The sequence below is a fragment of the Amia ocellicauda genome, chromosome 7 (genome assembly GCF_036373705.1).
Source record: "Amia ocellicauda isolate fAmiCal2 chromosome 7, fAmiCal2.hap1, whole genome shotgun sequence".
Lineage (NCBI taxonomy): Eukaryota > Metazoa > Chordata > Actinopteri > Amiiformes > Amiidae > Amia > Amia ocellicauda.
Genome location: NC_089856.1, coordinates 11255957 through 11283295, shown reverse-complemented (window position 1 = coordinate 11283295; position 27339 = coordinate 11255957). Strand labels below are relative to the sequence as shown.

The window sequence follows — 27339 nt, the reverse complement described above, 5'->3', positions numbered from 1 at the left end:
TTTTATGACTCATTCTGGACTTCATTTTAAGACGTTGGCAATCCCTCACTGCTTTGTTGGGTGTCCCCTTGCTGCTGATGGAGGTGGGTTCTGAAAACGTCACTCAGAAGTGGTCATAAATTATCTGTTTGCATTTTAATCATGCATTTAATGTATGTATGTATGTATTTATTTATAAAGCGCTATTTTTCCCAAAGGTACCTCAAGGTGCTTAATTAAGGCTATACATGACATGTTGAAAAGCTAAAATAATCCGAAATAACTAAAAATACAAGATGAGTTCAAATAAATGATATATAACAATATAACATGAACAAATCTGTTTAAAAAAATGTAAATTAATAAATGGCAAATATTTGTGAGGGAGCTAAAACAGGGATGCCAAAATCTCACTAAATCCACAAGCATTTGACACCTTGAGAGGTGATAAGGGCACCGTCAAAAACACGCTTTGCCCAAAACAAGCTCAGATCAGAAGCGTCTCTTTCTGGGTCTCCTATATGGTCTATGTTAAGGGGTACTGAACTGTAGTCCTTCGCCACTTTTTGCTGTAGCTGCTGTATCTTTTACAGTTTATATTTAGCTTCAATGTGTCACACTCTAAGCATTGTGGATTTATGTGAAACCACTTTACTTTCTTCTACACTATGTGACTGTTTACATTCCCTCCTAAATGTATAGTCCAGTTTCACAGTTCATTGTGAGTCACAATGGATAAAGGCATATGTCCAACTACTCATACTACAGGTACCACTATCATTACTACTATTACTACTACTAATAATAATAGAGCACAATAAATGTATCCTTTGCAAATCCCACAGATAAAAGTTATAGACCTTTACTGAAATCAGACAGTGTGCAAATCCTCACTTCAGTCTTGGGGTTTAAACAAGTTCCACTTCTACTGCACTGGAAACCCTTCTTATGCACCAGTCTAAATTGTCTCGATAATTCTGTGATTTCATATCTTCGTGCGATCGGCCTACTCACACACTTCCCTTATAAGGCAGTGAAGGCTGCTTTCTACATTGCCTGTTTAGAATGCAGCCAAGTACCTCTCTGGTTCTGCGAGAGATGTCACACATCACAGCATCACTGCATCACGGGCATCCAATCCCAGAGAGCAGGACTCTCGACCAATTGTAAGATGGAGGGGTGGGGGTGGAGGATGCTGGGCAGCCAATCACAAGCTGCCTGCCCCACCTCACTCAAGCAGTGTGGGAATGAGTCATGCTGCTGAAAAGATAAGAGATTCTGGACTCTCTGACAAGCTGTCAGACCACCACTCACCTCTTCCCGAAATCTCTGAGAAAAGAATAATTATCTCACCGGCTCCTCACCTAGGCACTGTTGGTTGAAGGGCAAGTCATTTGATTGTAGTTTCCTTATCAATCTTCCCTTGTCATCTCTGCCACTGAACGAACAAAATGCACAGAAAGGGTCAGTCTCTCACAAGGGGAGCAGAGTGTCCGGAATCCTGACTGTGATCTTATCATGGTCTGCTATGTTTCCAATCAGCTCGCCTCATCTCCTAATCCTAATTTGTACACACAATTATAACCCTGGCTTACTGAAGCTGCCAGAATGCCAGCATTAAAAATATGGAATTTGATTGATCGATTGATTGACTGATTTTCTCAGGGTTGACAGTAGCATTATGATATTGTATGGCTTCCAAATGAAATCACCCCTTTTCTGTGTTCTGTTCCTCTCTGTGCTTTCCTGCTGCCTGCGGCTGTCACATACTGTAAGAGAGAGGTCCAGCTCTGAGAATCTCTGTTGGCTGTTTGCATTCACAGTGCTGCTCTGTGTCCCCACTGGCAAAGCGTCTGCGCTGATTAATCTGTAAACTAACCAGCTGTTCATAAACAGAAAGCTAAGGAATATATTTCTATATAGATCGGGCCTCTGGGCACTAACTACCATCTCCCCCCATCCTGACCCCATAGGTAATTGCATTCGCTAACAGATGTAGGATCTCACTCCACTTTTGGCTGCAAGGTCCATACGGAGGAAACACAAGTGAAGTAAGAAGAATCACAAAAAGTGAGTGGAGATGGAGATATTTCAATATATCAATATTTCTGTCCCTTGTCCCAGAGCTACAGGAGGTAATGATGTTACTGGAGAGGAGGAGGTGGGATGCCCCCCGTCAGACAGCAAACAATGCAGGGTGGTTAGTACACGTCTCGGTGCCCCACAGGGTCGAAGGTCACACGAATTCCAACCCAGTGACTCAGAGCGCAGGCAGTGTAAACTTGCAGAGGTTGGGGGTGGGGTCAGACTGCACTGCAGAACTCCTTGCGTTCTAAATTTCGAGGCTCGTTAATAAGTGAAAAGGCTTCTGATTTTAACTACGCACTCAGGCAGCAAGCTACTTACTCAGCGAGCTTCATTAAATGCTTAATCAGGTTGTGAAATAATGAGATGTCAGCACTCTCTCATGTGTACAGTGCTTGAAATGGTTATATACGCACTTTATAATTTTAGGGTTATTATTCCAACTGATCCTTTAACACTATGCTCTACTGGTGCTTAGTTCAGAAACGTTCCCAGCAAGCAATCGAGATAATCCTTTTGGTTCTAGAGTATGGGTGTCAGACTCCAGACCTGGGTTTCCCTCCAGCCCAGCTCCTTAATTGATCTAATTAAAAAATTAACTGGATGAATTGAACACTTCTCTCCAGACTCCGAAATGTTCAGTGTATTCAATGTTTTGGGTAATCAACAAATTGTAAGATATCAGCTATAAAAATAATATATGAATGTTTTAGATAATTTTACTTGAGTAAATAATGACACTAATTAAGTAATTGTGAGCTGTTGGAACAAAAATAGCAGATACTGTGCCCCCCCAGGACTGGAGTCTGACACCCCTGTTCTACAGTAATTTGATCTGGTCTGCACCTTTGGATGAATTGCTGATGTTATTGTTGAAGTTTGAAAGTAGAAATTCATGCCCAAATTTAGCACCTAAAGATGACCTGGGGGGGGCATGAGGGGGATGAAAGTGTTTTCCTGCCTTCGGTCTTGAAGAAATTATTTAAAAATGTCACAGTTTCTAGTGCACTGAGAAAAGGTGGTCTCTGGGGTCTCTCCCTATTGGGCTGTACCAGTTCATCTCAGAGGTGTCAGAGGGGATTGAGGTCAACACTGTGGTGCACTCTGAAACAATATGTACTGGAAATCATGGAGTGTCCTACACAAATGCCAGGGCATGATCTCCTGCATGATGCATTACCACTTAGGGAGACTTTTCCTTTAAACATCCAAATGTGTTGTCCACCTTTATTTATCCATATGTTCAATGCAAACTAAATCCTATGGAGACGTTAGCTGTACAAGTAGCAGCCTCAGACATCATAAGGGGCTTTGATGCAGGACGGCCAAATCCTGAAGAATAAAGAGGACTCACAGGATTATGTCCAATGAGACAATAAAAAAGGCCGCTAATAGAGGTGCAGTGCAAAATAGAATGCCAACTTTGCACAAAGAGTGGTGGGGGTCTGTGATTAGCGAACCAGACATATACTTGAAGCTGATATACTTCCAGGGGAAGGAATAATGTCTTTTATCTAAAACCTGCTCTTATCTGTAACCTACACAATGTTTTTGTGTTCTTTCTTAAAACTCAAGATGTTAAACTTCAGAGGCATTGAGATGCAGGCAGGGGTTTACGCTCACTTGTGGAGAAGGTAGGTTTGTTGCACATAAAACTCAGAATTTGTATCCCCCTTATCAAAGGCTTCTCAAAGACATTTAATGTTTTGGTTCCTGGTCTGTACTCCCACCAGTTCCCCACCAGAGACCTAAACACAAAGATAGATAGCTTCCTCTTAAAGAAATATATTTATAATAATTATAATAATAATAAAAAAGCATTGCTTCAGTAGATCTGATCAAGTTAGCCAGGCAAAAAGAATAAAAGCTCCAGTCACGTTTTCAAAGGGTACAGTTTTTTAATTTTCCCTACAGTCTAGTTCCGCTAATCCATGGCTTTCTAAGAGCCCTGCTGATGAGAGGGGGACTAAGGTAGCTTGAAAAACCATGACATCATCTCCAACCAACCATATCCTGCCCTGCCGTGGGTTAATCTGACCAAATACTCGATGTTTGCTAAGTAGATTATACACTGGAATCAGTCCATCAGAAAACAAAACAACATTCCATCACCATATAGGGCAAATGTAATTATAATTACTTTTTTTTTTGGTTTGTATAATGCTTCTTATTTTTCACCTCTAAAGTGCAGTAGATTTGTATTAATGTCACTCAAATCCGCACAGATTGTGTTCAGACAGTCGATAAATATAACATTGCCTAGATCTCAACAAGTGCCCTCCGACCCACGTAGGATTCTTCCAGCATATCATGTCATATAACGCCAGGCTTTTGAAAGTGCCGCTACCAATGAATCGCAGACACATTTTATACAGCCATACGAAACATCTGAAGTTTGACATTGACAAAAGACTATTGATTTTGAATCCCGTGCAGTTGTATATCGTGATTCAGTCGTGGGAACCTCACTATTTATTTATTTATCTTTCTATTTATGTATTTATCAAGGAAGGGAAAGCACATGTGAATCAGACGTTTAGCTGTAATATAACACGACCTTGTACACAAACCGCCCCCCACACAGCATTAGACCCGCTGTAGAGTGAACTTCAGGACTGCGGACAGCTCCCGTCGATCAAGCAAAGCAGTCAACTTGCATAAGCTCTTGTGGAGTCGTTTCACTTGAGTTCAATTCTCCCCATCCTGCTCTGCTTAAAGGACGCCGTTTGTTCAGTTAAAGAAACTACATCTGATACACCTGTTTGCAGCTCTAAAGCTTCACCTGAGGCTGTGACAATTAGCCGGACGACCCGTCCCGTGAGTTATAAATGCGCACAGCGAGCATTTTAAATTCTTCTACTATTGACGCAATGGGATGTAGAAAGTGTAAGTCGATTGTAAGAATATATTAAACTCCGTGCTTCAGGACATTGTGCTGTGCTGTATATTGTGTGAATCTGTAGCAGCGCTGTTTGTATTGATCTTTTTAGACATCCCAGAAGCGATCTAACTTTGAATTGTGCGTTTTAAAAAGCAAGTGCTAAAATAAAACATTTCCCCTTTTCTGTTCGGTTCCCCTTTCATTCTACTTATCCACAATTAAAGGAACCTGGTTAATTTTACATAATTGTGCATCATTGACTATTCCTGTTGCCGTTTTGTGAATCGTATCCCGCAGTTTCTACCGGCGTGAAATTGCAAACACAACAAAGGGGATGATCGCCAATGCCTGTGTCTTTTATCTTATACAATTACATAACGGTCAAATACAGTGCCTCTGTATGTGAAGTATTGCTTCCCTACAAGGCCATTCTTATCCTCCTCTCCTCCTCCAGGCCTTTTGCAGGACTGCATATTGACTGTCGTGACTGCAAAAAGATAGTAATTCGGACGAAGCACTATGTTCCCGCTACGAATACAGCAGAATCACACACACTGACTGACTGACACACACCGAGACACTGCCAACACACAAACACACAAGACCGATGGTGTAGAGGTAAAATAAGCAATTATACTGTATGTCAAAAATAAGACCGTGACACTATTGTCCCCATGACACGTTTTCGTCCCCTACAACATTTGTTGGCTCCTACAACACTGATTTAGTCCGGTATGACACTTTGTGGTCGCTTATGATATTTTCTGTTGTTGTGTACTGAGACTGAATGCCCCTACACACACACACACACACACACACACAAACACACTTTTGAATCAAACGTTATGCCACTGGTTGTTTGGTCTATGACGTTTTGTGGTCGCTTATGACACTTCTGTGATATTCCACATGGTATTCCCTGCACCTGTAAGATATTGTTTTGGTCCTGTATTATATTTTTTTATTTTCCTATGACAATTATTAGATTTCTTGTTCCCATATGACACATTTTGGCTGCCTTACAACAAATTCTGTCCATCTTATCATTATTGGGCTCGTATTTGCATATTAAAGGGTTTATTATGTAAAAACGTTTTAATGAGTCTCCGGGGATAACAGTACTCGCATTTTATTAGTACAGTCATGTAACATACTGTAGTACAGTGTTGTACTATTTCATACCTGCTACTGTATTATCCCTGCTTTTGACATGCACATACTTCTACTGTCACATACCAACACTTGCATACCACTACTGACCTAATTTCTACTTCTGCTGTACACAAACCTAGAAACTATCATTGGTGTTAACTTGTATACTACCATACAAAATACAAAATATGAAATAATATATTGTTCAAAAAAATACTCAGATATTTATTATCAGAGGTATGTGTCATAACCTTTGGGTTGGTATATATTTTCATTTTAGGATACAATTTAAAGACGTGGGGCAGCGACTGAGGGCTCTGAACACTGCATCGTTAAGCGCGACTTGGCGTTGTATACGTGCAGAGATGGTGAGACAGAAAGTGAAGAAAATGGAAAAAAGGAAAGAGAATAGCATTTGATAAAGAAGTAACTCGCAGTAAAACTGGTAACCTACTTCATCGGCCTATATATAGTAGTTTATGACGTCTCCCTGTCAGAATGAATCGGCCAGGCTGCCCGGCGTGCTGGCTGCTCTGAGGCGAAATAAGCTTTTACTGCGCCGCTGAAACTTGCCCAACTTTGCGCTCTCACTCCGCGCACAGGCGGATGAGATCTGAGCGAAACAGACAACTCTAGATCTATGACTGTGACACCGAGATTGTGATTGGGATGTGTATATTCAGATTTTATTTTGTTATTGTTTTATGAAATCCAACCTTTCAAAAGTATTCGTGTTACTGCTCTTTGTGAACATGTACATATTTTCTCTCTACAGTTCGTTCACTTTTCTGTTTCTCTTACCCCTTCACGCCTATCGAACTCCCTCTTCAATTCTTTTATCTCGGCTCACTCCTTCGCTGCCAACCCACCGCATCCCTTTCACTCACTTTCTTTCTCGTCTCGGACTCTCCAAGCCCCCCTCTTCCTTCCCCTCTCTCCCCGCCTCTCGCAGCACTCTTCTCGGTCTCCTGGGACGCGCCTGGCTGTGTTTCTCTCTCTAATGGAGTCTAATGGCTCCCCTCCTGCGCGGATCAGTTTACTCACGTGTTTTGGCTGTAGGTTAGTGTTGCTGCACTGTAACTGTAGTCGCCTTATCGATCCATTTAAGCCCCTTTGATGAATACTTAAATGAATAAATAAAACAATCCTCCACAGCTTATAAAATATATCAGTGATAATGTCCAGAAAGGTAATCTGGTAAATGCGTGAACAAAGGAGCATATGCATTATATATATATATATATATATATATATATATATATATATATATATAACCCTTGCATCTAGAATTTATTTTCTGAAAATATTTCACACACCTTTGCATATGCGGAAGTCTACAAGGTACAGTTTGAACAGGGGATATTGTACAGAACAGAGGTAGACTGCTTACTTTCTGACCCAAACAGCACAAGATTGTATAATGGAAATTTACTTTTTTTATGATGTCTTGAAATGCTATGTTAATAATGCAACAAACAGATAAATAAACGTGGATTTCTAAAGCAGGGGGAAGCTAAATAAAGTCACATAAATGTGTGAGAGCTTTTTGCTGAAGCATTATGTACTGAAACATGTGCAACACTTCCCAAAAGTCAGATTTAAAGAGAGGAAGGTCTTTGGGATGAACACATTGTATAGTAACGATTGACCAATGCAGTTGACCTAGCCCGGGCTGCAGCACTAGGACATAAAGGTAGGCTCACAGCAGATTATGAAACAGATATGGAATATTGCTCCTCCCTGACCCTCTGATCTGACATTCAGAATCACTCCACCTGGATCTTCCACTGTGATTTATGCAGCACAGACTGTCATAACCAAAAAGTATTAACTCCCTCATCAATGACATGTGCCTCCTTCTATCTGGAGCCTGATTGGAGCCCTGCTCTCCCTCCTTCAAGGTGATGCCTGAGAGGTACCTCAGTATCACTGAGAGGCAAGCATAATATTCCCACTCCCAATGATCCCACCCCTCCCTGGGGGCCTGGCATGCAATAGAACAACTCCCTCAAAGGATGGGCCCTTTCACCCAAAGATAAGCCACCCCGATCTACAGCTACAAGAGGACCAATCCGACAAATCAGGAGTCAGAAATAACCCGCGATTTTATCCATCCACAGGAAAGAGACAGGAAATAACCCAGGCTTTAACTTCATAGACACAAACAGTCTGAATTGCCATTGATTTTAAAAAGGGGGTCTGCTTTTTTATGTGTGTGTATGTGGCCCGTAAAGCGTTCAGTTTTTTGGCATGCTGGGAGAAAAAGGCATCCTTTTAGCACTTGGATACTGACTGACAGCTGCAAGCACTGCTTTACAAAATGCACTCCACTGGCATGAGTTTGCTACCCTTGTATTCCTTCTGCAGCCCTGCATTATAAACATTTGGACAAACACTGCACACTCTCCTGATACAATAATCAAATTATAATTGAAGTATATTCAATTACCAAATATCACTGTAATGGGTTATGCAAGAGGGTGTGTGCTATATACATTTGTTTGTGATAGGCTGCAGGGATCGAGGGAATCTTCTTCAGAGGATCTAACAGCACAGTAATACACCATGCAGCACATGTTGGTGGCACACACAGATTCAGGAAGAGCATCATATCATACTATAAGCATTTTTGTGGCCAGCTGAGAATCCTGACCTCAAGCCCATGGAACACCTCTGGGATGAGCTGGGGTGGCACATCCAACAGCAAGAGAGCTTAGGATCTTCAGCGGACTGACTTAGTATTCCTCTGGTCATCTATCAGAAGGGGAGCCTGACACTTAATACACGTATTGTAAATGGTTCCTTTTTGAGATGTACATGCTGTGTCCCAGTTGTCACCAACTGTATTTAAAGACAAATGCTGATGGGGCCAAGCAGGGTAACCCACACCACTTAGGAGAATGGACTCCATATCCACAGCCATTGATTGGGTCAGAGGGGAGGTGCCTGTCAGAGAAGCTGCAGCCCCTCACAAGAACAATCAATAACTCCATGGGACCCCAGAGCCAAGGCCACAGCACCCCCTAGTGGTGGGGAGTGAGGAGGGGGGAAGTGTATCACTGCTCAACTCAGCACAATATCAGCCACTGCTCATGAGATCAGCTTAATACTGTGTGTGATTCCAGATTTAAAAAGTGAAATCATTATTTATATGAAGTACAATTTCTATTTGTATTTCAGTGCTGTAATAATTCATTAATAAGAACATACCAATCCTGTTTTGACTGCACTGCACGCACAGCTGATGTAACTGTTGCCATATTTTGTGCGCTTGCCAAACATCCCTAAACTGCCCCTTAATGGAATCGAGCACTCTGTACTTGCTTTTAGGTAATTTCTCTCTATTAGAACTGAAGTTGTACATGTTATGCTCTTGCTCTTACTGTACCATGTTTATTGGAATATCAGTGTTAAGTGACAACAAACAAACAATTACATAAATATATATCGTCCAATAATTATTGATCCAAGACGATCAGGCTATATTTACCTTCAGTATCTTTTTCAAGGCTAACACTGTGCGTCGGTCCCCATTCTTAAAACTACCGTGTGATGCATCGTATTTAAGATACAATGAGTTAGCTCCAATCTTACTCTAGCCCCGTGCTTTCGTTTGGTTTGGTTTAACATCAGAATCACGTAAACGTCCACCTGTTCTCAACAGCTTGCAAGAAAAACCTAGTATATATGCCATATATAATATTATTCAAAGACTCGAGTGGATGAAGTCCACATGTTGCCGTCTTTGTTTGTGCTTTTAGAGGAAGCTGCATGAGACCCTTTTGCAATTGCTATTGGTAGGGTTTCCTGAGGGTCGTGTTTGTGACTTTGAACACCAGGTTTGTGCGTCATCGACTGAGCGCAGAATACCGCCGGGTCGAGAGGACAGCCGAGTCTCTGCGCCTATTTTTAAATGCGGGGAGAAAAAGAAAAGTCGGACGCCAACGGTTCTAAAATCAAAGTACTTCATGGAGATCAGAAAATGAAAGCGAGATGACACAACAAGCGCACATTATTGAGTGCTTCTAAAACATTTGTATAGAGCGTCTAATACAACCTGTTAATATCTCAATCGTGCTGGGGGTACACACTGTTCAAAGACTGGTATTCCTCAGCTCATTTAGTTTTATAGCGGTATTTCTGCTTTTTTCCTTTCCCTGTCCTCCCTTCATTATTCCTGTTTGTGTTGTGCTGTACATGCATGTCACTCCACGGAATATGCGAGGGGAAAGCACTCTTATTATAAAGCACTGATGTTCTTCATAAATAATGAACCTACACACAGAAAGACACTTAAAAAAAGCGCATAAATTGGTCTGTTTCTCGAATCCCTCCAAAGAATACGTCCAATTACATAATGAAGCTCGGGTACAGTGCGGGGACCGACACAAACAGCGGGCTTACGTGCGCGTTTCTCGTTTGACACGCATGCTGCAGTGGAGCGAAGTCCTCCAAAATGTCACAGATCTGACTGAACGCCCGAGTGAACGCAGCCGGGAACATATGCCGTATATTTATCTACAGATCTGTGCACACATGTGTAAAAAGTAAATTGCATGCTTATTAGTAACAATTAAAATGGAGATAACAGCCTCTAGCATGGTACATATCAGGATGTGTAAGTGAAACCTTAAGGCTGACAGAAAAATCGCATTTAATTTCTAAATAGCAATGAGACCATGTTGATATTTTCAGTTAAGACATTGAAACAATATGATATCCAAAATAATATTCATATACATGCATATACATACACATATAAAATACATGTATGTAGCAATATATGTATATTCATTTACATGCATATATGTGTTTCTATATATGTATGTTGATATGTATGCAAACCTATATACTGCTTTCTGAAACGATCATAGGACGAACAGATTATATTACAGTGAGCATCATTACAAATCACGATATATCATTCAGTCTAACGGGTGCCATTAATGATACAGACCACACTGTAGGCGTATAACACTTACATTAATTCCACCATTAAAGAGAAGTAAAAACGCGTACGCATACGAATGTATATATATTTCTACAGTGTTCCTACCTTTTCGGCTGTGTGTTGCTGGTGTAGTGGGGTGTCCGACCGTCACAAAGAAAGGCCTTTCTTCTCGCCGCTGTCCCCCTCTACTTTGCGGTGAATTGCTCTCCCAGGTTCAATCCGTCAGCCCGAGCCCCATCTGGCTAATTATATTATCAATAGGAGCCGGCGCCGGGACGGAGCAGGGAGCTGTCTCTCTCACCCGGTGCTGATTTCACTGCCCTTCTCCTGCCCACGGTTCTCAATCGTTTTAATTTCTGCCGTTTTTTTTTCTTTTTCTTAAAATATTGTTATTTTGTAATGTGTTTTTAATGACTCCTATTAGAATTAGTATGCTAATCTGTGTTCGTTCTCTCTCTCTCTCTCTCCGCTTGGTCTATTTATTTTCCTCTAACGATGCAATGTTTTTCATTTTCCTAATTAAATATAGACCCCTGTAGAATCCGCAGTCACGCCCTGGACCAATAGAGAGAGAGCAAGCCCAGCATCATTCCTTAAAGAGGCAGTACAGCCACGCACTGTAGCGCTACCCACCACAGCATAACAGAACTATATCAACTCAGATAGTGCTTGCATTTTACTATTAAACATAGCTAGTAAACAGTAGTGGTGATAGTTTTGGTAGAATTATTATTATTATTATTATTATTATTATTATTATTATTATTATTATTATTACTAATGTTTTTTTAAGTACTGTCTTATTACATATATAAATAATTAACATTAGTCAATGCTCCACAACATGTTTTGATCAAGAAAACGGTTATTTAGTTTCGTTAAAATTGCACATTCTTATCGTATTCTTATGAATCTACTTCTACTAAGTACAACAACAGGCAATACTACTTCTACTACTACTACTACTACTACTACTACTACTACTACTACTACTACTAATAATAATAATATTAAAAAAAAATATATATATATGTGCCTTGACCTTGATTTGTAACATGTCATATCGTCTCCAGTCCCGAAGGGGGCGATCTTTGTAAAATTAAACATTCAAGTATTTTAGCTTCGCGTGCAGCTATAGTGCGGTTTGTCCCTCGCAGGCTCCAGTTTCACCAGTGACAGTGCCGGCGGGTCTTCCACCAGGAATCAAATCGTGCAGGTGCCGAGAAGTGTCTGTGTCGGAGGTACTGGGGTTTGGGCACCGAGAGAGGGTAGAGAAACCGGGGACGACATTGAGGGGTGGAAACAGGAGAGTGCGGAAACGCGGGGGCCACGGGCTGTAATGTGATATTCAGACAGTCAGCCAGCAGAAGGCCTTTAGCGAGCCCGTGTATTGTTTCACACTCTCACTGTTCTGAGATTAATTCAGGCGATGTGGGGTCCAGGTTATTAAAACATACGTGTTTATTAGTGAAATAAGAAAGTTCAGTGACAGACAGGGACAATATTTCTGAGCTCGTCAAAAACACAAGAAGAACAACAACAACAGCAGCAACAACGACAACATTGACCCCTCTGTCCTGAAACTGTGTAAGACAACCCGGCGAATAAATATAAGCCGAGGCCTGGGCCTGCATGAATTACACAGAAGTATCTGTTATCGTGTTTTACAGTGTTTTATCACTACGAATACATCTGAATTTATATTTATAATACTTAGCTATTACGAATAGGAATGTGGTCTCTCTTTTTTCTTGTCTCTCTCTATATATATTTCTCAATATGTTTATGCATGTGCAAATAGTGATGTGTATGTGTGTGTATATATATATATATATATATATATATATATATGTATCCATAGATATACTGCCCTTGCCAGCAGCAGGAACAGTGTGGGAGTATCTGAGTGAATAGCTGTTGTATTTATTGCCGGGTGGCTGTGCTCCTTGTTCTGGCAGGTGTTCGGCCGTGGCAGTGATGTGCTCCCTGGCTCTGTTTCCCCCACTGTCCCCCACCAAAGGTCAGGTGACCCTGTATGAGTCCAACAATGAGCTGGTGTCAGGCACGCTGGACAGCTATCAGAGACAGGTGAGTTAATGTCAGAGTAGGACCCCTATGCCTCCAGCGAGCAACATGGGTACACTCCCTTTTCAGAGCAGTGGGACCTGTTTTAGGTTTCCACAGCTTCGGGCAATTATAATATATTTGATGGGGCAATACAATAATTAAAACTGATGCTGTCTGAACTCTGTGTCTCTGTCGGGATGTGCTCACCAGGAGGCAATAGGTGAGAGCTGTGTAGAACCAGAATCAACTCTTGTTTATAATTGAATCTTGAATCTGCTGATCTGCGTCTCTGCAGGATGGGGACCCCCTGTCGGTGATGATCCCCAAGGAGAGCCTGAAGCCCCACTGCCGGTTGGAGAGCAGCAGCAAGACGGCGTTCATCGACCACGTGGAGACGCTGTGGATGAGGAGCGCCAATGCCTGGTTAGTGTGCCAGCCAGCGCCACCCCCAGACATACCCCTTATAGTGGGCAGATATCTGGAAAATGTAGGCCCATCTTGCATCTGAGAAACACACCAGATCTCCAAGGAGTGGGCTTAAGCAATATGGATAAGGAGTTTGCTATCTGTCTTGCACTCTCTCTCTCTCTCTCTCTCTCATTCATTCACTCACTCTTTCACTCATTCACATATCTTTATTGAATGTAATAATCCAAAGCATAGCGATCCACCTAACCTGGGTGGAATTGAACTGTAATAGATTGTTTTCAGAGGCTTATTGATAGGGGACTCATTCTCCCATCAGCTGTGGCTTTCCTCGGCACACTGGTAACGGCTCTTTGTCTCCTGCAGGAGGGACGCAGGGTTCTGTGGACTCCTCAATGAAATCGCCAACTCTGTGGATGAAGGTAGGCGGGTGGGGCAGGCGAGGGACTCTGTGATGCGATTGGTTCAGGAAAAACTCTGTAATGAATCAGATCAGAATAGGCACAAATTTGCAGGGGACAATTATAAAAGAGAAAACTGAGAAAGGAGACTTCTTTCACTGTGGTGCTGCAAATAGAGGGAAATCACTACAGTGAGAATGAGGGCATCTTTTTGCTGTATATCTTTAAGAACAAAAAGATACAGACCTGTGCAAATACAAATAGTATGCATGAAGTTTTAATTGATTTTCATTCTACTTTGAGCCTTTGAGAATCATGTGTTGCACGCCTCATGGTCTTCAGTTTTGCCGTGTATCACAGACTCATGTGTGAGGTGCGCGCTTGCTGTAGACGGGTCTGCAGTCATTGTCGTGTGTGTGTTCAGTTCCCAGGTGGCTGGCTGTAGGCTCTGGTTTTAGTCTGGCTCTTCTGCGATGGGTTTCCTCTCTCCACGGCTCCCTCTTCCCCCACCTCAGCGTGAGTACAGCGCTGCCAGCACAGTTCTTAAAGAAACTTAATCAATAAACTGACTCATGTTACACTCATTGCACCTTTCGAATTATCTTAAACTAAAACTGATGTGTGTTAGTTTCTCCAGGACAATCTGGAACCTACTCCCAGTGTGTTGGCATCTCCTGGCCTGCATCCGTCTGCTTTATGTAATCCTCTCTGCAAGCGTGTGATTCTGCCATTGATTTAGTTCCGTTTCTGTCTCCGCAGCTGAGCAGCGAGGACATGGTGGCCGAGTTCTCCCAGGTGCTGGCCTGGTGAGTGAGCTCCCCGTCCCAATCTGTACTGGGAGGAAGGCTCAGGTTTTCTCCCTACATATGAGTGAACCCCCTGTAGTTATTGTGCCGTGTCTCAGTGGGCAGGTCCGACTGACTGTGATAAGGTCAACCCTTTGTGTTCCAGGTCCGGCTGCTCGGTGCGTAGCTTTGCCTGGCACCCCCACACCGACAAGTTCGCCGTGGCGCTCCTGGACGACTCCATCAGGGTGTACAACTCCAAGAGGTAACCTGCCACTCGTCAGTGCTGCTGCTCACACACCGACTATTTACAGTGTGGTGGACATTTTGACACCGCAGAGTTCTTATTTTCTGTCCAGACTCTCAGCGTTGTTTGTGGTCTTGGACTTGTGTGTTTCTGACTGTTGTAAACCTGTGTTCTCTGGCTCTCGCCCTCTCCTTTCTCCCTCCTGATTTCCTTTCCCTATCCCCCTCTCTCCTTCGCCTGTCACTTTTCTTTCTCTCTCTGCCACTCCCCATCTCATCAACTTAATCTCTCTCTCCTCGACCCTGTCTCTTTTCACACCCCACTTTTCACTCTCCCCCCTCTGCTTCCTCGTTCTCTGCCTTCTCATCTTCCTCTCTCTCTTTCCCATTCTTGTCTCCTTATTTCATCAACATCCTGCCGTTTCCTCTTCCACCTCCTCTCACTCTTCCCCAACCCTCTCTCTTTGCCCTGGCAGTCCCACCGCACCTACCCTGAAGCACCGCCTCCAGAGAAGTGTGGCATCGCTGGCCTGGAAGCCGCTGTGTGCGTCGGCGCTGGCGGTAGCCTGTCAGAACTGCGTGCTGGTGTGGCATGTTGACCCCACCTCCCTCTCCACCAGGTCAGAGATGCCGGGCCCCCGTGTGCCGCACCAATCACATATTTCTCACATTATTAGCATGTTGTCATGTCAAGACCCCCTTAAAGACCTGCATCCAGACTGGGTGCTGCTTTGTTTGCACTCTCTCTCTCTCTCTCTCCGTGTCCTGCTTTCTCAGCTCATCTGTCCGTCTGTCCCCAGGCCGTCCTCGGGCTGTGCCCAGGTGCTCTCTCACCCTGGCCACTCTCCCGTCACCTCCCTGGCCTGGGCGCCCAGCGGTTCAATCCTGCTGACTGCCTCCCCTGTGGACACTGCCATGATGGTACGTCTCTTCGATATTATGAACCGCTTATGTTGCTCATTTCTCTGCCTCAAACCCGAGTCTCCAGCCGATCCCCTCTCCCTCCCCAGGTGTGGGACGTGGCCGCAGAGAGCTGTGTTCCCCTCCAGAGAGTGGGTGGTGGGGGCGTGACCTTCCTGTCCTGGTCTCCCGACGGCGGCAGGGTCCTGGCTGCCACGCCTTCTGCCCTCTTCAGGTGACATGGGGGACCCTGTTGTATCATTTGGTGTCATAGCTTTAGTAGGGAGATTGAGAAAGTCAGCCTCCGAGAAGCCCTTCTGATATGTCCGTACTGTGCAGTGAAACTGTGTGCTGTGCTGTGTGGGGGCCAATGCAGGGGCCCCAACCCGTGTCCTGTCTGTGAGTGACCCCTGTCCTGTGTGTTTACTGTCGCCCTGCAGAGTCTGGGAGACGGGGATGTGGACGTGTGAGAGGTGGCCCTGCTTGAAGGGACGCTGTCAGGTAGGTCCGGTGGATTGTGTTGTATTTATATACAGGCAGACCTTGACTTACATCTCGACTCACGGCGCTCTGCCATGTCCACCCGTGTTACTAGTTACGGCGCTGGATCCTCACTCTCACAGCGTGCCGGCAACTCAGGCGACCCCAGTCAGTCTGCCTCCTGGGGCCGGGTGTACTAAAACCATAGATATAGAATCACTATATTATATATGTGACTAAAACTTTTAGTAAAAGGACGCAATCCTGGACCCGGGTTCCGGAGCCCGATCTTTAGCCCAGCTGTGTTGTAATTAACGGATTAGCGCTCGGCTCAGCTGCCCCTGATCCAGATCGGGACTCGACCTTGAGGTGTGAAGACGGAGGCTTTCCAATCATGACAATAAAGAAAAAATAGAGATTTTGTTTGTTTGTTGAAAGTGATGGATTTTTCATGCAGCAGTTCATGACATTATTGACGGTGATCATTGCACTGCCAGTCCAAATGTATACAGTGTCTTCCGTAGGGCTGGGCAATATTCCCTTACAGTACATAAAAATTAGATGTTTTCAAATTTATGCACGATTCACAATTGTAATCTCAATTATTATTTTTTTTTTTTAATTGTTTTTCTCTAAACAAACTTAAAATGACCACGACACATTCAAACATATGTAAGTATTTTATTTTTAAAATAATAATAATAGGACTTGTGTTCTCTATCAACTAGGCCTTCATGTGCAATAACAACACCATGTGCAGGGCTGTCATCATTCTTCTTTTTTTTTTTATATATAAAACAAAATGCCTATAGTATGCTATCCCTAAAAGAAAGAAAATAAACAATTACCAACATATCTGTCCAACAGAATAATTTCCTTTAGTTTTCTCTGTGAGGAAACAAGCCTCTCTGGCTAGAGCCATGTCCTGTGGCATGTTACAGTGTTCCCACCCACACCGAAGACCCTCTCTGAAGGGGCACTTGTTGCAGGAATGGAGAGGTATTTCTTAGATTGAAATGACTTGGAATAAAACATTGGTTACTCCAGCTGCTGTGCGACTCTCGTGTAGCATTGTACACATGGGGCAGTGCTACTTCCACAAAATATTGCAACTCACCAGTTCATATTTGCGATCAGTTGTTTTCAGCTTCTTTATGAACCCATGCTTTTCAACTGTGTAAATGGGGACCATATCATTCGCGGTATGAAATGTCAATGCGTCTGTAATTTCCTTCCAACGAGCCCCTTCTTGTCATATGGGATGACATTGGAAAATGAAGCGGCTGATGTTAGCTGCCTTTTAGCAGGGGTTGTGGGAGTGGACAGGGATTGCAGCCTTATCTTGCATTGCCACACATTGTTTCCACTCCACTGCGTGTTTCTGTCACAGGTGCAGGAATAGGTTTGTTGTGCTGCCACTTTTACTTGTGATACGCTTTCTACAGACTTTACACAGCACAGTGATTTGCTTGACATCGGACTTCACAAATCCGAACCCCTTTCATATCACTGAGGTGACATTACTGCCTTTTTTCGTAATTATCGTCGAAAATAATCAGCATTGATTGCTGCCATCTTCGTATTTTGTCTGACAGACTGGCAATAGAAACAGACGGATAAGCAGACACTTAGTCGGGGACTCTACCATTGACTGATATGTAATTAGCGTAAAATAAGATGCAGCATTTGCGCAGGTTATAACATAAAAACTCGATTTCGCGATTTAAACATTTTAGACACTGCAAAAACATAAATTCAGTAATTACGCATTTTATCTGCGCTCTGTTGGCAACCACATAGAGGAAGATTATTATGACACAAACAAAAAAAAGATACACAAAAAGATTTAAATACTGCCAAGAAATGTTCAGGCCCCTGTAATGAATACCAGGCAGCCATAAGGAGCTTTCCGCTCCAAGGACAGACTGACAGACATACTTTGTGAAAGTTATGTATGCATTTACATACATATGCTCTACCTATATTCATTGTTGCTGTATCATATAAGAAGATACCTATACGTATCTTATTAAATATGGTGTTGGTTGTCAGCTCTATAAACATTGTTTCTATGCAAACATGAGATTGGATTGACAGCGCATTTTCCCGGTGCATCACCTGCTGTGAGTGCAAGGACTGCCTGAATTCAGGGTGAAGCAAAAGGCACTATACTGTTGCAGTCTTCTAGTAGTTAATGCAGTTAAATACGGTGGCCTTTTTATTTTATTCATAATTGTATTTTTTGCTTATTACCGCTCGGCCCATGTAATTGAAAATAATTCCTTTAATTGAACTGATTTATTAAATGTATAAAATTCTATAGTGACCTTTGTTTCACCCTTTGTTATACATGGTGTCACAACTGAAGAAAAATAACATTTGATCCCATTTGTAAATGTTGTAATTTAGTTCCTCATGGCTTCCATTTACTTTATTGTGTTTTATTATTTACTCTTATTGTCACTCCCCATCCAGACCTCATCTTGCGGTCCTGGGGTGTGTAAGTCGTGCTGTTATGTTACCCTGGGTTGTAATGTGCCTGTCTGCGTCTCTCTCTCTGTCAGACAGGCTGCTGGAGTCCGGACGGGTCGCGCCTGCTGTTCTGTGTGCAGGGAGAAGCGCTGATCTATGCCCTGACCTTCGATGACACCCTGGGTAACTGGAAACCAGTGCAACTTCTGGGAGGATGTGGACAGGGGAGGGGAAAGGGGAAGGGGCTTATTATAGTGAAATCAAATATCACTTTCCTTTTCGTTTGCTTAGGCCTGGCCGTTTCTCATAAGACAAACGGCCAATTTAGACGCAGTTGCTAGTTTTAATATTTTAGGGTTATCATTGGGGAGCCCTGTTTTAAGTTATTTTTTACTCGTGTTTGACAGTGTAGAGGAGCTGACTTATTCATTCCTCTTGTCTTGTCCTGTCTCGTGTGTGTCTGTGTCTAGGAGAGCCATTAGGCGGAGCCGGAGGGTCAAAGGCTGCTGCGATCGTGGCCGACCTGTCCGAGACCACCTTCCAGACGGCCGATGGACAGATCAGGTGAGAGGGAACAGAACCCGGAAACATCCTGTGACACTTTTTTTTTTCTCCCCCTTCTGCCCAGACAGGAGCTGGATTGTGGCAGCTTATATGTAGATGCAAGTCATTGGAAAATAAATGTCTGCTCTTTCCCTTGAGGTAGTGGTGCAGAGTCTCCACTTGGTGGTGCCATTGAGCTGTGAATGGGCCACAGTGGATTTTTGCAGCAGGGTGTGCGCCACGCTACTGCCTCGCTCTCTTATATATCCATCCTGCCCCAATTCTCTCAGCTTTCAAACCCCCCACAAAATGTTTTTTGTCTCATTGAAATACTCCACTATCAGTATTGGCTTCAATGATATTCAGTAAAAGTAGGTCTGCTTGGGAAAAGCAAAAAAAAAAAAAAGCACCTTATAGTTGAATAGTATAACTGGGTGGAGTATTACTGTATTGAACAGTACTTGGACAAGTGTGATTGAGTTACATTGGGCTCTAAATCTAATATTGCAGGGTCAGATCCTGTGGGGGGTTTGTGATTGTATATCCATTAACTCCCCTCCCTTACCACCCCGAGATAGGGTTGCTCATGTTGGGTTTAAAGCCTCTAAATTGCAGTGCGTGGCTGTGAGGCAGCGCATTTCGCAATTCTCAATCTGCATGAGGGGCATCGCTTCGTGCGTCTCTCTCTCTTGCTTTGAAGAGACTCCGGGTATCCGCTCGCTTAATGACAGAGCAGCCCTCCCGCTGTGCCCCTCGGAGGGAGACAACCTTGAAACCGCCCCGCTGTTCTTTTTTTTCTTTTGGCTTCGACATTAAATATGAAGGAGAACACTCTGCACTGCCAAGAAAGGGGAGGTGGAGGGCATGTACAGCTCTGGAAAAAATGTGGAGACCACTGCAAAATTATCAGTTTCTCTGGTTTTACTATTTATAGATATGTATTTGGGTAAAACTAACATTTTTGTTTCATTCTATAAACTACGGACAACATTTCTCCCAAATTCCAAATAAAAATATGAATGGAATGGAATGGCTGCCATACATGTAGAGATGTTGATTTAAGAAAAATGTGCAGTGGTCTTTTCCAGAGCTGTATGTGTAACAAAGTCTTTGTCTCTTTCCCAGTCCTGGCCCAGTCCTGGCTCCAGCACTCCAGCACTGAATTCAGTATCAGTGCCATCAGAGATCAAGGACTAAACTCTGATGGAGCACTTGCATGTTAATTCATATCCTGTTATTTCGAAACCAGTTTCAAGGCGAGCAATGTAGCAGAGTGTGGTGATTAATCATTATTATTATTAATAGTTTTTTATTTGGCTGACAATTTTCAGGTGTTGGTATTGATTCACTGGGAACTGTGTAAGAAAAACAATCGCCATGTAGTACAGATCTTACATTGTGTGACAACATCGAGCCAAGATGAGTGTAAAGCAGATTGTATGTGAGGAAAAGCAGTAAATGGTGAGAATTGAAGGGCATTCAAAATAAAACGTGGCCTTTGACTCCCATGGCATCCATTGTGTTCTGTGTCGGGACTTTGAGTAAAATAGAACACGATTCCATTAGTTCTCCCTTAATTGCTTAATTGATACAGCAGGGGACAAGAAAAATGATTACAATAATTAAGGGTGGAGTGGGAATTATAGGCTGACAATGGAATGGAACAGAAGGAAAGTTTGAGTGCTGTCTCTGCCTGGCGGGGGTAATACCTGTTGATTGGCGATTATGGAGTCTCAACAGGAGTCCTTGGGGGCAGTGCATAGGTGTGGCTTTTTTGAACCTCAGGAGAAAATTCCACTCTTTGTTCTGGGTGAACAGAAAACCCAGGGGATCATTCAGGGTCTGTCTTTCTCTCTCTGCAGCTCATTTTACTCGAGAACTGAAGGTTTTCAGATCTGCTGCCAGTCTTTTTATGCTTCAGCCAAGTCTGTGGATGTGGTGATGTGGGAGAGGTGGGGGGGAAGGGATGGTGGGAGGGGAGGAGGGATGGTGGGAGGGAGGGACGACTGCAATTGCCAACCGCTGTGCTCACGATTGCGTTGCAGGGTCGGAGGGGACGTGCAGTCGCTGGTGTGGGACTCCAGCGGAGAGCGGCTGGCGGTGCTTCTTAAAGGTAAAGTGAATCACCTTACACATCTTGGCCTTGCATTGACGCTAAGTCAGACCCCTCTGGGAGACTGAGACAGCTGTTAGTGTTGGGATCTCTGTAGTGCGCTCTACTGAACTCTACTGGTTGATCCCAGGTGCCCCAGTCCTTGGAAATGAAAGATCCTTAGTATGATCCAAAAGGGCCTTTCCTGATTGTAAATACAAATATTAAAACCAAAAAAACCCTACCCTGTGTGTATCTTGAATTGTTTGTTGGTGGCTGGATCCATCTTCTGAATAAGCAAGTTTAATAAATTGTTGTGCATTTTTTGTGCAATATCCATTTGAGATTTAATGTTCTATTTTTTAATGAGATTTGTGTGTTTTTGTCTGTTTTCCCCAGATACCACATAGGCATGGCAGTCTGATTCTGATTTGTTGACCGGGGGGTTGTAGCAGTAGCATACGAGTGAGGGGGGGGGGCAGTGGGGAGTGAGAGCAACGTTTTTTGTTTTAGTTTTTTTTTTTGGAACATCAGCCCTGAATACAGCTGCGGGGAAACCCTGCGTTCATGTGTATGGTGTGGGAGGGTATATGTCTGTGATGCCTTGTCTCCTGTTCTCTTCCTCACTGTAATCCTCATCTGCCCAGGTGACCCACAGAAAGCAGACAGCCCTGCCACCATCGCTGTCTTTAAGACTCGCAGCAGCCCTGTGTTTGAGCTCCTGCCCTGGTAGGTACCCATGTGAATATATTTTTTTATTATTTACTGTATTAAAGCCTGCTTTATCTTTAGATGATTGACAGGCTGAGCTCAGTGGCAAGCACTTCAGCCAACATTTGGTATCCTACTTTTTGTGCCAGCTCCGCGGTTTCATACAAGGTGTTTTACATGATTCTTGTTTTAGAAAAACCGTAGCTTCCACTTGTGTGCATGTGTGTGTGTGGATATATATATATATATATATATATATATATATATATATATATATATATATATATATATATATATATATAGAGAGAGAGAGCATTGATTTATTTGCATGTTAATGAGTCGGGTGTCACAGTGGCTGTGATTGGCAGACCTGTCTGGCACATTGTACTGCTTCTAGCAGCTAGAATGCCACAGACGGAGCTCATGCTAACACTATGAGGATTTGGCGAAAAAGATATAGCTTGTTTAGAAGTTATGTCCAGAAATAACCAACACCCCAAACATGGCATTCTTCACCTGGGAGATGTGCCCCCCCCCCCCCCAAAACAAAAAAGCTGCAATCGATGTTTTAATTATAGATATCTTCCCTCCCTCCCTGTCTCTCTCTCTCTCTCACACTCACACTCACATGCCGCCTCCTCCTCCTCATTGTTCAGACAGTGTTTAATTAAAGGTGACCAAAATACTTAAAGCCACTCAAGTAGAAGCAACAGTGGTGTTTTTCTGGAGTCTAGGAAAGCTTTTGTTTTTCTCCTTTTCATTTTTTTTTATTTCCCCCTCCAAAATCTCACATTTCTTTGGAAATGGGAGCTGACAGTGTACAATGAGTTTTCTGTGTTAATGTACTTGGCTGCAGCGAACCAGACTGAGACAATAGAACATGACAGCTCTGTGTTCAGGGTGAAGGGGTTTAAGGTGGCAGGACTACAAACCAGGGATAGTCTCATTAGTGGGTTTGTGGTTTCTCTGTGTTTTTTGTTGCTCTGTTTTCTGTTCTGTTTCTTGCAATACTCTCTCCGGAGACGAGGTGAAAATGGCCCTCCATCGATCAATGGTGCATATTAAGCCATCGTGCGCTCACATTACAGCCTCTGAACAAAGTGTTTTTTTAACTCTCGAGGTTAAACTGACCAGTCCAATGTTTGTATACTACCCCCAGAATATATTGGTTTAAAATTCTGCTTAAAAAGCAAACTTGTATTTCTGGACTTTTAGTTTTTTCTGCTCCATATCCCTCATTCTCTCTCTTCCCCTCTCCGCCCAGTCGTCTCTGCAGTCCAGTGCATCTGATTTTGTTGTTTTCGGCTCCAGTCCTCCTCAGACTCCGCTCTCACTCGGGGCTCTTTACTGAGAGACTTGCAATCCTCTGCCGCTGTGCTCAGTCTACTGTTATAACCTCTCTGACTTGAGGCAGAGCAAATCAAAGTGCTCAAGCGCTAATACAAACACCCCCCCCCCCCCCTCCTGTCGGCCTGGTGCAGCTTGTTAGAAAGGCAGGATACGTGTCCCATAGCTGCACACGGGTGAATGTCTGTACCCCTCATTAAACACACTCACCTTGGCTCACCACAGACCCACAGGCGAAGCGTTTGTTAAGGGAGTTGAGAGGGTAACAAATGTCCCAGAGTATAGAGAACACATTTCAAAAACATTTAATACACCCCCCTGTAGATCACAGCCTTCACCCTGTGAAGGAAGACTGACTGACCCCTTTGCTGATCTCCTCCCCACTTTGGTGCCATCTTTGCCCTGTGCTCCTGCTTGCATTCACAGGCCTTCATTAGAACCGCTTCTCTACCATTGATTCTACGATTGATTCGGCTTATGCCCAGCGCATCTAACACTGATGGAGCTATTACCCAGAAGCCCCCAGGACTAATGGAGTGACACAAGGTGCTATTTTCCTGTGGACCCCGAGAGAGCAGTGCTGATCTCCACTATAACACAGTGTCTCTCTCGTTCTCTCCACAGTGGTTTTGTCCAGGGGGAGACAGGTGCCGAGCCGAGGTTGATGCAGTTCCACCCCCACTTTGAGAAGGGAGCCCTGCTGACCGTGGTAAGAGAGCTGCCACTGGTGTCAGTGATGGGAAACGGGGGGAACGAATGTGTTTGTGATGGGAGGTGAGGGGCTTATGCCCTGGCCAGGGGATGCCTCTGTCTGCTGTGGATGGCAGAGAGGATTTCAGGTTCAGAGATGGACAGAGCTCCAGGGTGCCTTAAATACACACAGCACTGAGATATGGAGAGAGAGAAAGGAGTGTGGAGGTGTGAGGGGGCTTCGTAAGTCACAATTTCCACCCTAGCACCTCCTGTGGTACTTGGAGTGCTCCCACCACTCTGCCTGTGTGTGTGTGTATATATATATATATATATATATATATGTGTGCGTTGTCTCAGAGAGGCATGTGCTTTCCCCACACTGGCAGGCTGCAGACATAGAGATTTGGTTTGTTCAAGAGGCTGTTTAGGATGTCAGGGGGGAGGCTGGGGATCAAACACCACCCTGGAGTGAAAAGTGTGTGTTTGGCTGAAGGGGGGTGGCAGAGCAAAGGAGACTGTGTTGGAAGGAGGTGTTTTACCCCCCAGTGTGGGCATTTAATATGGTAAGTTTCCCTCTGGTGGTTTCAGATCTATATTGGTAATCAGTGTTATTCTGCATATCCTGTTCATGTCCATGAAATATACATGTGGCCTTCAGCAACACCCCCTACCCTGTCTGTCCCCCGTGGCACTTTCTGCACCAGCACTAAGATTGTTAAAGTGACAGCACAGCACTTTAAAAAGCACAGCTCACTCTTTTGTTTGCTATTTTTCAGATGTGAGTGTCTGACAGTTTAGTGCCAAAAAATGTAAGACAACAAAATGATCCCCCCACAACAATATGGTGTTTCTCTCTGCAGTGCTGGTCCAATGGGAGGATCTCACACATCCCCTTCTACTTCGTGAGTGCAGGGGGGCCCCGACCCGGCCTGGGGGCCAGCCCTCCCTACCCCCTGCGCAGGGCGGCTGAGAATGGAGAGAGGCTGCTGTACACGGAGCTGAGCTTGTAGAGGAATCCTGATCCAGGCAGCCGCTGAGAGCACTACATCTGGTAGTCGTCTCCCACCCCACCCCAACCCCTGGCCCAGACTGAAAGCTACAGACTGTCCCAAAGGGGATCCCCACTGCTACTCGAGTGGATCTCGGTTTCAAATGACTGGCGCCACACCCGTTTCCCTCCCACTGTGTTTGACTGCCTTTTAAGATGGAGTCTGAATTATCTTTGACTAGTTAAGGCTCATTAACTTGTTTCAATTGCTGCTGAGACGGGTATTGGACTGTTTAAGGATGCACTGTGTGTGGGTTTGGTGACATTAATGGAGACGCACATTGGAAGAAATGTTTGGTCTTTAACTATTGTCACCCTCACATTCTGGCCAGTGGTTGACTGTATCCCCTTAACGCATCGAATGAGTGCAGAATCATGGCCAGCAGCTTTGGTGTATGGAGGTGCTGTGTGTGACTGCTTTAAATTCAAGGAATGCTTAAGGGTAGAAGTGCTTGCAAACTTGGTGTATCATGTGAGCGGCCAGAGAAATGCCTCCTGCCTGTCCCCTGTGAGAGGAGGGCTGCTGTGATGGGTGGTCGGGTGGGCACAGAGCAATTTGCATTTGACCAATATTAAAAAATAAATGGGGAGAAATAAGTCAAGTGTAAGTATCTGTTCCCCCCACCCTCTCCGTTTCCTATGTGTGTGTTTGCTGGCTGTAAGATGTCTGAGCTCGGTGCAGAGAGCATAGATAGCTTGCTAACCATGTTCATGGCATTTCCACAAGAATCTCCCAGACTCTCTTGGTCTGTCTCAATCCTGTGAGGAGGGGGGGGAAGTGTGGGTACCCATAAGTGTTTTTTGACATAATGCTACAGTGTGTACTATAGTAATTGATGGTTCTGCGTCTTCCACAATACTTACATCATTCCCCCACCTGCTGGGTCTGTGTTCTTCTTGTCCACTTCGTGCCCATGGCCCTGTGGTGTACCTATTCAGACCTACACTCTTTATCACACATGCTCACAGCACTGCAGTCTCAGCCAGCAGGTGTCCGCCACTGCAGCAGCTCCTCTCAGTCTGTCCTGCCTCAACACCCATCTGACAGAAGAAAAAGGGCAGTCAACATCACAGCTACTAAAGGTGTGTTCTCCTCCCTCGGCCTGTCACCAAACGGCACACTTTAAAAGCTCGATGCGAGACTCTGTATTCAAGTTCTGGAACCAATTGCAATGAACAGTCCGGTCCCTTCCTGGAGCGGCACACCACCACTGCCGCAATGATTCGGAGTCCCCTTCCTTGACGAACACCTCTGATTCCACTCATGACAGTTGCTTTGGACATGCCCCTTTGGGAAGTATCAGCAAGCACTCTATTGTCCCACACAATGGCTCAGATATCACCCATGCCTTTACCACCACCACCGAAACAAAACTCCACTTGCGAGACCTAATACACACACAATGCACCTGCACGGTCACACACAAGCTGCTTCACAGTCAACTAATACATTCATTTGCAACTTACAAACACTTTTATAAAAGAAACACTCACCATTGTGCAGCACTTTCATCTAATTCACATCGTACACAGACAATTCATATCAAGTCACTCCCTGTCCAGGACTATTCATGTACACAGACACACACATGATCAATGTCAAACACCATCACCCACTACACTCCCAGTTTAAAAAGAAAAGCCCTGCACATAAACACTGACATTCCCCTAAAGACACTTGGGTTTGCACACACAACCATGCATTTATGATCATCACATGATTTCACCCCATGACAAAGCCAGACGAAACAGCATGAAGTGATAAAACAATACCTTAATCCGGACCGCTTTTGGGAGAGTTTGACTCTCTTATTTTGCTTTATTGAATGTGTGTTGCTATGCAGGTGGCAAACTGCTCTCTGTAAACCTCAAATTCCACAATTGACTATCGTTATCACTGTTTGGGCATGTGACTGGTACACACACGCTAAAGGACATACACTGATCAGCCATAACAATATGACCACTGACAGGGGAAGTGAATAACACTGATAATCTCGTTATCATGGCACCTGTCAGTGGGTGGGATATATTAGGCAGCAAGTGAACATTTTGTCCTCAAAATTGATGTGTTAGAAGC

General features: G+C 44.0%; 2 protein-coding genes across 4 annotated transcripts in view; one reads left to right on the top strand and one right to left on the bottom strand.

The window, feature by feature from the left end:
* Positions 1–11552, bottom strand: part of map3k12 (mitogen-activated protein kinase kinase kinase 12) — a 44891-nt gene extending 33339 nt beyond the window's left edge. Inside the window, exon 1 of the mRNA XM_066708373.1 lies at positions 11154–11552. The gene's annotated coding sequence lies outside the window, so the exon portion shown is untranslated. The remainder of the gene's footprint in view (positions 1–11153) is intronic.
* Positions 11553–12183: 631 nt separating this feature from the next.
* aaas (achalasia, adrenocortical insufficiency, alacrimia) lies at positions 12184–25856 on the top strand. 3 transcript variants are annotated; one of them, XM_066708370.1, is made up of 17 exons: positions 12184–12289; positions 13007–13136; positions 13411–13538; positions 13908–13963; positions 14367–14458; positions 14702–14748; positions 14894–14992; positions 15450–15593; positions 15774–15894; positions 15984–16108; positions 16314–16374; positions 18918–19008; positions 19296–19389; positions 21414–21481; positions 22108–22189; positions 24143–24227; positions 25072–25856. In XM_066708370.1, the coding sequence occupies exons 2-17, from the start codon at positions 13026–13028 to the stop codon at positions 25219–25221; spliced, it is 1554 nt and encodes a 517-aa protein (XP_066564467.1). In that variant the 5' UTR covers positions 12184–12289; positions 13007–13025; the 3' UTR covers positions 25222–25856. The 3 variants fall into 3 exon arrangements, with proteins under 3 accessions (XP_066564467.1, XP_066564468.1, XP_066564469.1); XM_066708371.1 differs by having other exon boundaries at positions 12239–12316; XM_066708372.1 differs by lacking the exon at positions 12184–12289 and adding an exon at positions 12324–12633.
* The last annotated feature ends 1483 nt before the right edge of the window (positions 25857–27339 follow it).